The 12,625-nt window shown below is 35.1% G+C and overlaps 1 protein-coding gene and 1 pseudogene across 1 annotated transcript; both read right to left on the bottom strand.

The window, feature by feature from the left end:
- Positions 1–5,278: 5,278 nt before the first annotated feature.
- LOC118574141 lies at positions 5,279–7,953 on the bottom strand (annotated as a pseudogene).
- A 3,775-nt stretch (positions 7,954–11,728) lies between these two features.
- LOC118574369 (high mobility group protein B2-like) lies at positions 11,729–12,182 on the bottom strand. Its single transcript, XM_036175238.1, has one exon. The coding sequence runs from the start codon at positions 12,180–12,182 to the stop codon at positions 11,748–11,750; it is 435 nt and encodes a 144-aa protein (XP_036031131.1). The 3' UTR covers positions 11,729–11,747.
- Positions 12,183–12,625: the final 443 nt, after the last annotated feature.

Genomic DNA, 12,625 nt, shown 5'->3' with positions numbered 1-12,625 from the left:
GAATGAAAATCTTCTAGTAGTAGCTACTGCAATAGAAAAGGGATCCAAATATTCAATGTAATGCGTACATCCAGTAAGTTTGGGCTACCCTGTATAAAAATATGAAAGACTTAATTCACAGTAAGGAAACTAAATTCCCTGGTAATAGAAGAAGCAACAATCAGTCTACTACAAAATGTGGGTTCCTCAGAGGAGAATTGGTAGGTTTGTTAAAAAAAAAAAGGAAGTTTCTCAAGCAATTAGTAGAAAATAAAAATTAAAAAAAATCTGAAACTCTTTTATATTAGAATAAAATGCAGGACATATCAAGGGACTTTTATTCAGAAATTTAATGGTAAATGGTCTAAGAAACTTTAACATGATATCAGAAATACTACTACTGATTGTAATGACAAAACTAGTTTATGTAGAGCTATAAACAATTCTAATGTCTTGAGATACCATAGTTGTAAAGAGCAACAATGTATTTTTGTTCCTATTAGCATTAAATAGAGAGACAATTCCCTGATAAAACACCCACTTCCTCTAAAAAGGCACTACTTCAGAATTCTGTGTCCCTATTTCCTCCAGCCTTTAGGAAATAAGGAGCCGTTGAATTCTGATATTGCTGTAATAGCCACAAAAGATAATGCCCCTTGGGAAAATGTGAAGGAGGCTTATACCTTGCTACATATAATTAGAATGGCACAATGAATATAGAGTTTCACATAACATCTTGAGGAAGAGAAGGTTATTATTGAATGTGAAGAAGGTCTTTTAGATAAAAGAATTGTTTTTTATTGGCACCTTTATTATTCAATATTTTTAGTCCTAAGTGACACCTATTCCACTATTGTACAAAGATTTCATTGCATAGAGATGTTTACAGACCACAGATGAGATGTCTGCCAAATTCCCCATGATTTAACTTTTGAACATTTTCAATCAGTTTAATATACTCCAGGTTCCTCAGCTCCTACCTTACTCCTTACATCAGAGTCTTAATGCATCTGTGATGCTTTGTATTGGAAACTAAGGTACCAGATAGATTTAATTTTTTAAAAAAGTCACCGTGTAATTATAAGATATTCTAATTTCTATCTTATTATTTATCAACAATAGGGCTAAAATACCATTTTATCTGTCATGAGTAGTTCCAATGGATTTTTTTTTTGTTTTGTTTTTCAAGGCGGGGTTTCTATGTGTAGCTTTGCACCTTTCCTAGAACTCACTCTGTAGTCCAGGCTGGCCTCGAACTCACAGAGATCTGCCTGTCTCTGCCTCCCAAGTGCTGGGATTAATGGTGTACGCCACCCCTGCCCGGCTCTAAAGGCTTCTATGTTAGCTACCACAAATTCAGTATTTTCCTGGATCTCAGGCGTCATTGAAGGGCAGTTGCTTCTATATTACATACATCAGAATCAACACACTCTCTTCATTTTTCTGGATATTTTAGATATTGGAAGGCAAATTGAAGTGCTGGCCAGAGATAATTCTGATAACAAGGCATTTGTTTCAAATTAGTAGGAGGTATTTTGTTGAAAAAAAAAGTTCTAGCTAAGTTAGCAGATAAGATTTGAGAAAACATCTGGCAGCTGTCTGATTTTTTAAATTTAGTGGCCCATAATTGAAATACACTTTACCTCAGGATCACACATTAGTTCATTGCTCTCTGCTATTGACTCTTCATATCATATTGCCAGCCATTTTAAATCCCTGCCACCTTGATTCTCCACAATGATGCACAGAGTCTTTACAGTGTCTGCTGCACAGTCCTAGAGTAACATGTCTTTGTTGCATACTAGTTACTAAATGGAACAAAACCCATCACAAGGAATCCTCCCGTGTCTCTGCATGCAGTGGTGACCACTATGATATGCTGAAGAATTAATCACCTTAGCTGTTTTACAAAGTCACGTAATCTTTATCTTTTGTCTGTTTGTTTTCTCATTTTAATAAAACAAGCCTTATTTTATTAAATTTTAATAAAAATCCCAACAGAGGCTACTTAAGAGAGAATGAGTTTATTTTCTTCACAATTCCAGGTTAAAGTTCATCATTACATAGAAGTAAAGGGAATAGGAACCTGAAGAACTTAGTCACACTGCATTCATAGTCAAGAACAGAACACAGTGAATCAATACATACTTCCCTATGTTAGTTCTCTCTTTACCTTCAATCCAGGACCAAACACTTGAAACTCTGACACACAAATCCATGATTTATCTTTCTACCAAACTTAAACCAATTAAGGAAATCCCTCACAAACATTCCCACAGGCCAAACTAATCTAGATAATGCACCTTTGAAACATCCTTCCCAGGTGATTCTACATTGTGTTAAGTAGACAATTAAAATTAATTACCACGCTGTTACAAATAAATTGTACCTTCCAAAATAGTTGTACTCTTGACACCAAATTCTGGAAGGATCTGGCTTCCTCTATTCTCAACCCCTTTCTATTTGAAGGCTTCTTTAGATTTGACACTGTTACAATGCACTGACTACTTTGGGACAAATTGAGGAAGAAATGGAAACTATATATATTATTGATGGCAATACCAGCAACACATGTGACACAGCTTGGTGAAGGGAGGCCACATTTATTCTGGACAAGATGCCATCAGTGTTTATGTATTCATTTGGATGCCAAATGTAAATTTGTCATATATTTTTATGTGTTCACCAGAAGTATTTGAGAAGTCTTGCTTCGCTTAACCCAATGACAAATGATAATTCTATTATTTAGTACATAGATTTATCGAAATGATCTGTTTGACAGGAGCTGGTGAATATAACCCCTGAATTTTGCATCTTTCAAAATGCTGTTCAGACAAGAGTTAATGGGCCTGAGGCTCTGCAATGAGTAAGATAAAATATAGCTCGGATTTTCCTTATTTAGTCCATCATGGTGCCACTTTCAGTTATCACTATATGTACGTAAGACTTCTTAATCTTTCACCTGACAGAGTGGGGCAGTGCTTAAAGGCCAAAGCTAAAGGGTGGACTTCTAAAACAACTAACAGAAAAATTGCTGTTTATAACATTCATTATGCAATCAGATGTGACATTAGTTAATGGGATTTAATGCAATTTCCCCTTGAGAATTATTCTCCACAGTTGAAGGCAAAAAGACTATATTAAATCTTTTATTGCTTTAAAAATGGCCATGAATTACAGTATGATAGGTATCCATACAGATCTCATTCTGTCTTTTACCATCAGCCATGTCAAGGCTGAATTTACATTACTACCTTTGCTAAAATCAGTCTGGTTGCCTCGAGATCTCCCTCCCTATATTCTTGCTTGACATCAGGGCTCCAATTATGCAATACAGTATATGCAACAATGGTTTCAGAAGCAAGATAGGCAATGGAATATCTTGTTAGCATATCGCAGCATGTGGTAGTTTAATTGAAAGCCCCCTCAATGAGATGCACTTTTGTAGTAAGACTGAATTACTCTTAATTCAAGACCTTTGGACAGACTTACACCATTAATAATTTTAAATAAACTTTCCCACTAAACTTTTCTATATTTTAATGGGTATGTGTCTCATTTTATGTAGGTTTTTATTCATGAGATTCTTTAATAATGCATACTCATAGATGAATATAAAATTTTGATCTTGCCCCTAACAAGTAGAGTCCAGATTTAGAGCAAGTATTATCTTAAGACCTATTGATGATCAGCTACTCTATAAGACTATTATCTGCCCATTTTTATTATGAGACATAGGAACATAAATTTCCACCTCAAAATTTTCCATACTATTCAAGTAATAATGGATAGATGATTAACCTTGTTTCATATTCTAATTACCTTTAAAAAACTGAAATGATATGGAACTTGTTTTCACATACTGTGTGGCTGACAAATATGAAAATAAAGCCATCCCACTATGTAAAAATTACACTGAAAGAAATAACAATGTAAATTTCTTTCTACTTCACTTGATGAATACAAAAACAAATGAAGAAATAAGCAAATGTTCCATAATAAGGTAATCAATTATGTGGCACTTAGCTTTGTCATTGTTGACCTACTGCTATTATTGATGTGAGTGATATCATTGTTTTTTTAATCTACCAGCTAAAACATTCCAAATATGATAACTAAACTGTCTATTTGTGTTGTGATGTACCAAGTCCTGTATGAAAAGCTGAGAACATAAATTGTCTTAACCAAATATAGTAAATTCAAAATTATGTGCAATATCAAATGTAAATTATCCAAACAATGAATATCAAAGACTTTGAAGGATTGTCTGCTAATAACTGAAATGACACCTAACACAAGAGACCTATAGCAATTGTATGTGTCAGAGTTCCAGCCACAGCCCAGTGCATTTTAATTAGCAAGGAATCACTTTTTACTAACAATGTGCACCCAACTCAGGCTGTATTATTTCAAACCTGCTTTCAGCATAACTATTTGAAGATTGACTAGAGAGGAGAAGTTTCACATAAAGGAAACAGAATGCTCTCATAATCTAAACAGGATATATTTATCTCTCAAGCAAACAATGTAATTTGTTAAGCAGAAACAGAAAGGAGCTAGCAAGCCCCTCACTTATTTAAAGCCATTGAGAATACTGTTAGTACATATACAAATGTGAGACATACATCTGTAACAAATACCTACCATTCACTTTGATTCTATTGTAGATAACAAACATGAATATTAATAAGATACCACCTAAATTATTAAAACTTTGGATTTCTGATACTTTTTTAAAATCTCATCTATATTTACCTTTTAAAGTAGAATATGACTGAGCACTATATTTCCATTCACAAGCCTTGGTGGTTTACAAGACCTAAAGAAGCATAGGGTTTTGTTCATACTTTGGAAAGCAAGCCACATAGGGAATTCTTCCATTGTTTTAGCTTGTGTTCGTCTAAGACTAGAACATGCAGAATTACTACAGGGGAATGAAAATTTTTAAGATGAAAGTTAAGCCATCTTAATTTTTTTCCTTTTAAACATGAAGCTAAATCTCAGAATACTTCCAAGTGACAAATTATTTTGTCTGCTAAGGAATCCAGCTTCTGAACAGCTAAACATTTCAGACTACAGAGTTAATAGGTTACATTAAGTCTTACAACAAATGTTCTACCAACTTGTTGAATGAAACCTATAGTATCACAGTATCACCAGTAGAAAGAAATTATATCTTCCCCTTAGTTTACATGCCACACAGATGTTTTAAATGTTAACAAAAATAAACAAAAATCCTGGAAAATACATTATCAGAGAAGGAATGAAATAAGTATCAAACATATCGTCCTGGTGAAGTTTAGTCTACTTCTTCCATGGATGATGTGTCATCATCTTCTACGGGTGGCATCTCTTCAGTTACAGCAGCACTGGTATCATCCACAGGAGGATCATCTTCATTAATAACTAGACCAAGCTTGGTCATCCCATAGATCCTGTTAGCATCTGCTTGGGATCTTCCAGACTGAAGCCAGAAGACAGGAGTGCAGTTTCATACAGCAAAATGACCAGATCCTTCACAGACTTGTCATTCTTGTCAGCTTCTGCCTTTTGCCATAGGGTTTCAATAATGGAGTATGGTGATACTTTATTTTTGCTGAAATGTGATTTTATTTGCATGTTTATAAATAAAGTTACCTGGGGGTCAGAGCTAATAGCAAGCCACATTAGAAGTCTGGCAGTGGTAGCACATACCCTTAATACTGATCACATGACAGGCAGATCTCTGTGTGTTCAAGGACACCACCAGCATGGAGACACATGCATTTAATCTCAATACCAACCATAGAAGACCTGGAGGTCTGTACAGACAGGCAGTGACGAGGAGGTCATGTGGCTGGGTTTACAACTAATGAGAAGGCAGAACAGAAAGTCAATAAAATGACAGATACACAGGAAGTAGGTCTCTTTCTCTGGGGAAGGACAGCAGTGTAGAGAAGGGTAAGAAGGCAGTTTTAAGTCTCAGCTCTTAGCTACTGCTCTGACCTCTTGGGATTTTTAACTCTGCATTTGGCTCTGTATTTCTTATTTAATAAGACCATTACATCTACAATGGAGTGATCAGGGTTTATCTCCAGGTGCTTCTTTGCTGCCATGTAACCCATTGTTGAGTTGTCTCTGAGGACTTGAACTTTCATGATTCTCTCCATGTTTGCTGTCTACCTGTATGTGCTCGTGACAATACAGCATGGAGATGTCACCAATCAGTTTGATACAACCACCTTTTCAACCTTTTTCTCCAAAATATCTTTCATAATTTTGCAGAGGTTTTCAGATTTTGACTTTTTCTCTTCCTGTTTCCTTTTCTCTCCTTTTCATCTTCTGGGAGTTCCAGTCCTTCTTTGGTACCCGACACCAAGGTCTTACCCTCAAATTCCTTCAGCTGTTGCACATAATACTCATCAATGGGCTCAATCATATAGATTACTTCTAAGCCATGCTTTCAGAGATATTCCACAAAGGCCGAGTTAACAACATGGTCATTAGTCTCACCTATGATAAAGTAGATGTACTTCTGGTTTTCCTTTATTCTGGTGCAATAGTCCTTGAGAGAAACCATCTCATCTCCAGAAGCAGATGTGTAGTGCTGCAACAGCTCTGAAAGCTTCTTCCAATTTTGAGAGTCTTCATGAATTCCAAGCTTTATATTTTTTGAGAACTGCTCATAAAAATTTTTGTAGTTCTCTTTCTCTTCTACCAGTTCAGTAAATAGTTCTAAATATTTCTTGACCAAATTCTTTCTGATAACTTTCAAAATTTGGCTTTGCTGCAACATTTCTTAGGAAATATTTAGAGGAAGATCCTCAGAATCCACTACTCCTCTAATGGAATTCAGATACTCAGGGATTAACTCCTCACAGTTATCCATGATGAAAACTCTGTGCGCATACAACTTGATGTTGTTCTTTTTTTTCCTTCTGTTTTCAAACAGATCAAAAGGAGCACGTCTTGGGACAAAAAGAAGGGTCCGGAATTCCAATTGTCCTTCAACAGAAAAATGCTTCACTGCCAAATGTTCTTCCCAATCATGGGTTAAGCTCTTGTAAAATTCACCATACTCTTCATTATTAATATCATCAGGATTTCTGGTCTAAATAGGCTTTGTTTTGTTGAGTTCTTCTTGATCAATGTACGTTTCTCTTCTCTTCTTCTTGTTGTCACCATTCTTCTTTTCTTCTTCTTCATTAGAACCAACATCTTCCATTTCAGGCTTGTCCAAAGACTCCTTTTCTTCTTTTTCTTTCTCTTCCTTTTAATCTTCTTTTTCTTCAGCTTCATCATCACTGACATCCTTATCACATTTCTTCTCCACAAAGAGAGTAATGGGATAGCCAATAAACTGAGAATGTTTCTTCACAATCCCCTTTATTCTCCATTCCTCCAAATATTCAGTTTGGTCTTCTTTGAGGTGTAAGATAACCTTTGTTCCAAGGCCCATTGGTTTGCCTGTGTCAGTCCTCACTGTGAATGAGCCCCATGCTAAGGATTCCCAGGCAGACTGCTCATCATCATTATGTTTGGTGATCACAGTCACTTTCTCAGTGACCAAATATGCAGAGTAAAAACCAACACCAAACTGGCCAGTCATAGAGATATCTGCACCTACCTCCAAAGCTTGCATGAAGGCTTTGGTACCAGACTTGGCAATAGTACCAAGGTTATTGACCAGGTCGGCCTTTGTCATTGCAATTCCAGTATCCACAATAGTTAGGGTTCAATCTTATTTGTTGGGAATAAGATTAATGTGCAGTTCCATTCCAGAGTCTATTTTATTAGGAACCATCCAACTCTAGTATCTGATCTTGACTAGAGCATCTGATGTATTTGAAAGCAACTCCCTCAGAAAGATTTCTTTGTTTGAATAGAAAGTATTAATATCAAGGACATCAACTGGGAGATTTCTGCCTGAAAGGTGAAAGTCTTGATCTCCTCCTCCTCCACTGGTTGGTCTTGGGTCTGGGTATTCTCAGGCATCTTTGCTGAGTGACCACACATGAGACGTGACCAATTGTACCACCACACTGAAGCAACTCAGATTTCTGATACTTTGAGATTTTTTTTTAAGTAGCCATTTTGTAATTACACAAGAAGATTGTACAGTTGATGTTTATTTGGATAATGAGCTGCCAACTACCTATTTCTTCCCATAATTATTCAATATTCAATTCTTAATTTTTTTTGGTAAATAGTAGATTTGAATCTCTAGACTCAATCTTGAAGACTACATTTGAGCCAAACTACTGTACCAGTGAATTTGTAAGTACTCTACTGTGACTTTGACTATAAGATAGAATTTCCAATTCTTTTTTACCCAAAAGTTTTAACTTGTATTTAGTAAAAGTGTAAATCTTCTTATGGACCAAGCTCAAACTGTCAGTGAGTGGAAAATGACATGGTTCAGAACATTTTAACCCAAAATAAGATATATGATATTTTAGATATTGAATATTATAAAACTTGATGAATGGTGAGTTCAAATTGAATTCTCACAGAGCTAAAGTAAATAAACATATATACTCAGAAGGTGGAAGAATCTAATACTTCTTAACCATTGCCTTCATTATTAGTCTTGCACAAAACAACACTAGCTAAAAACACAATTTCTCACTATTTATTAAATTCACTATCTATGTATCAGACATTACTTTCATTTTAAATTAAAAATTATCTTTATTTAATGCATGTGTATAAACACTGAGTACATGCACACGTGTTGTATGGCACTTTCCTGAATATTCTGAACTGAAACATTTCATTCATTAGTGATTTCGAAGTGTCGTAGCCTCAGGAAGTAAAAAAAGGGTCATGTGTCAAGGGACATTGGAAGACTAACAAAACCTCATGCTGTAGTAGGCCTGAGGACAACTTGCAGGAGTTGGTTCTGTCCTTCTAAAACAGGTTCTTGGATCAAACACAGCTTCTCAAGCTTGGTAGCAAGTGCCTTTATCCAGAGACATTTCATTGTCTTCCAACAGCTTCTTTTTTTGGGTTCATTTCTCTATGCTTCCATTTACCTTATGTAATATAAATTGCATATTAAAAAGATGTCCTCCCTATGCTAATTCTCTGCTGGTTTCCACTCCCCTGAATGCTTAAGGGAAGTTCCTTGTTTGTGTATCCTGCATATTGGGCATTAACAGCTTAAATGCAAGATTGTAAAACATCATTAGCAAATTTCTGCCCTTTGATGCTCTCCTATTGTGCTGTAAGCTTGTATGTAATGCCTCCTCCCTCCTTCAATAAATGGCATTTGGCATTCTGCTGAGGTGAATGATAAATAAATAAATAAATAAAATAAACACATGACCAAGAGGAAAAAAAGAAAGGAGACTATACTTTCATCTTAGAAAAGGACAATGATAAGGTTGCATATTTATAGTTGCAAATAGATTCATTGTAAATGACAACAGCTATATTGGGGGTATAAGTCCAGTATTTGCTATTCATTATGACATACAGCATTATGTGTTGCTAGTCAGTACTTGAGCTATAATAACTAAGATGGCTGGTGGTATAAATGTATGTCAAATTTTAAAATTAGAAGTTGGAAAATAATTTGTAACATAAATATCTTGCCAAGTCTTAAGATCTTCACTGGAACCACATGTTTTTGGTACCAAGATCAGATTAATTTATGTAGCTCTTTCTTGAATTTATTCCTCAGAAGTTTATATTGTCATGTATACTTCCAAAACGTATTTGATTGTGCATGTGTGTTTGTATAGCTCTTCATGTTTTGGAATGAAAGATAATTTGTATATATTCATTTTTTGTACTTAAACTTAAAGTATTCAAAATTTCCTCTAAAATGTTATTCATTGCCATGAATAACATTATAAGGAAGTATAATAAATAAAATGTAAATGATTTATTTAATAAAACATATTTTTGAATTTCAAAATATGAAAAAGCTATTCTAAAAAGTTATTCATTTATCATTAACAACACTGTAAGGAAATTTAAGAAATAAAATGCAAATAATTTATTTAATAAACCATGAAGTTAGTGACAGGATTTTAATGCTTGGTTTGCATTGATGAGTTCAATACACAGTTAAAACTAATTAAGTACAATTTTTTTGTCTAATACTTCTTTGGCATTAAATCAACTGATACTAACAATTTTGATATCTTAGGAAAAATATATCAATGTTAGTGTATTTGGAATATAAGTGATAGGAAGTTGCAGGGATGCAGTATTTTTATATGAAATTATAGCTCATGCTATGGTATATTTAATTCAAATTAGTCAAGTACTATTATGACTTGTGAGTACCCTGAGCCTCTTATATTAAAAGATACATGCCATATTTGATTATATTTTTATCCCAATCTAATTTCCAAGCCAAAGATTTGTATTTATCAAAGTGAGGAGAGATGATGTCATATTGTTACTTTAATATTTGTATCATATTGATTGATCTCATCTGTCTTAAAGAACTTAAATAATATCTTCCATAAGCATGAATTCAAGCTGGCTGTTTGGAACCTTGGGCTTACACAGGGATACATGCTCAGCCTGGAAGGAGGGGACAGGACCTGCCTGTACTGAATCCACCAGGTTTAAATGAATCCCCAGGGGAATCTTGGTCCTGGAGGAGATGGGAATGGAGGGGAGGGGCTGAGGGAAGGTAGGGGTAGGGGCGGGAGGGATGAGGACAGGGGAACCCATGGCTGAAGTATAAAATTAAAACACATAATAATAATAAAAATAATAATAAGAAGAAAAAGAAAAAGAATTTGAATAAAGTGTCTACTGAGACTGAGAAATGTAAACACCATTATTCCTGAATGCTAATTAATTTATTCATGTCAATTCCAGATAATATCCAGAAGGAGTCATTCAATCATCTAAGAAATATGCCCTAGGACAAATGAAAAAATTTTAATCACAATCTTTATTGAAGTGATAAAATAATACATCTATTTGTTATCACATTTTAATATCTGTGATAGGAAAATATTCTAGGAATTATCTGAAAATCATTCTCTAATACATAGTAAAGATTTTGAAAAAATTCTAATTATGCTTCAGTGAAATAGATGTGTTCTTTAATTAAATTAATTAAATTTGTTTAAGTTTCTCTTCCTTTAGAATTATTTAATCTGAACATCACTGTGGGCTAATGGAAAAATGTATGGCCTCTGAATCCTAATTTTCTTTCTGAAATTAAACTAGCCCTGTGATTCAGAGTCACTTAACCTCAATGAACATCATTTGCTTTGTCCATAAAAATGAAGGTAGTTACTGAACTAGATCAGAGATTCTTTATTTTATTTTTTGTAATATATATTATTTTATTACAATTTTTTAAAGACAAAATGCAACATCCTAAAAAACAAAACAAAACAATTTACTGGTAATACAAATTCCTATTAAGTTTGCTGTGCTACTATAAGAAATTAAAGAAACCATTAAATATTTAGGAACATTCAACATCAAAAGCTTTAAATCAAAATGTTCATTGTAGCTCCTGAAAAAGCTACAAACTCCTTTAAAAAAATGTATTTTCTCTACAAAGAATCTCATCAGCTATACAAAAATCTGTAAAGTTTTTATACTGAAGCTAATGTTGAGTTGCACTTGAATTTCACATTCTTAGCAAAATAATTGCCTGAGCACATACACGCCACACATTTTAGGACAGCCATTTATTCTTCATCCTCCCCCTCCTCCTCCTCATCTTCATCTTCCTCCTCCTCCTCCTCTTCTTCCTAATCTTCTGGTTCATTCTTCTTGGAGTCTGTTGGCCTACCAGGACCCTTCTTTCATGCTTCACTTTTGCCCTTGGCACAGTATGCAGCAATATCCTTTTCATACTTCTCCTTTAGTTTAGCTGCTTTCTGCTCATAGGGTTGTTCATCTTTGGCAGACTGTTCAGACCACATCTCACCCAATTTTTTTGCAGTATCTCTAAAAGTCAGGCCGGGGTGTTCACTTTTGATCTTTGGGCGATGTTCAGAGCAAAACAGGAAGAAGGCAAACAGTGGTCTTTTTGGAGCATTAGGATCCTTTTTTGTTTTTCCTTTCTTATCAACTTTGGGAGGAACATAATTCTTCATCTCTCTGTCATAACGAGCTTTGTGGCTTGTGGCCAAATCTTTGAACTTCTTGGAGAACTCGTCGAAGTTGCCCGAGGACTCCGGGTGCTTTTTCTTGTGCTCCTCCTGGCACATCTGCACGAAGAAGGATTTTGAGGACATCTTGCCCCAGGGCTTGTTGGGGTCTACCTTGCCAGTGCTGATGGCGAGGCAGCATCTAACCAGGCAAGAGCGCTTCCCTCCAAGCCCCAACCAGAGAGAGACTTACTTTTTATTTTATTTTTTGAGACAGGGTTTCTCTGTGAAGCTTTAGAGCCTTTCCAGGAACTCGCTCGGTAGCCCATTCTGGCCTCAAAAGCACAGAGATCCTCCTGCCTCTCTCTCCCTAGTGTGAGGATTAAAGGCAGGTGCTACCATCACATAGCTTTAAATCAGAGATTCTGAACCTTTCTTTTCTTGTTCTTCTTTTCATTACATTGCATTTCTTCTTTCTTATTTAATATGAAAGTTCTTCCTTCAAGTAAATTCTTAGTACAAGGCAAAATTTTCTTAGGCTTGTACAAAAGACTGTGTGAACATAATTGATCTCTGGTTGAGATGACTGT

Source organism: Onychomys torridus, chromosome X, assembly GCF_903995425.1.
Source record: "Onychomys torridus chromosome X, mOncTor1.1, whole genome shotgun sequence".
Lineage (NCBI taxonomy): Eukaryota > Metazoa > Chordata > Mammalia > Rodentia > Cricetidae > Onychomys > Onychomys torridus.
Note: the sequence above shows the minus strand (reverse complement) of the source record. Positions and strands in the feature narration are given on the sequence as shown.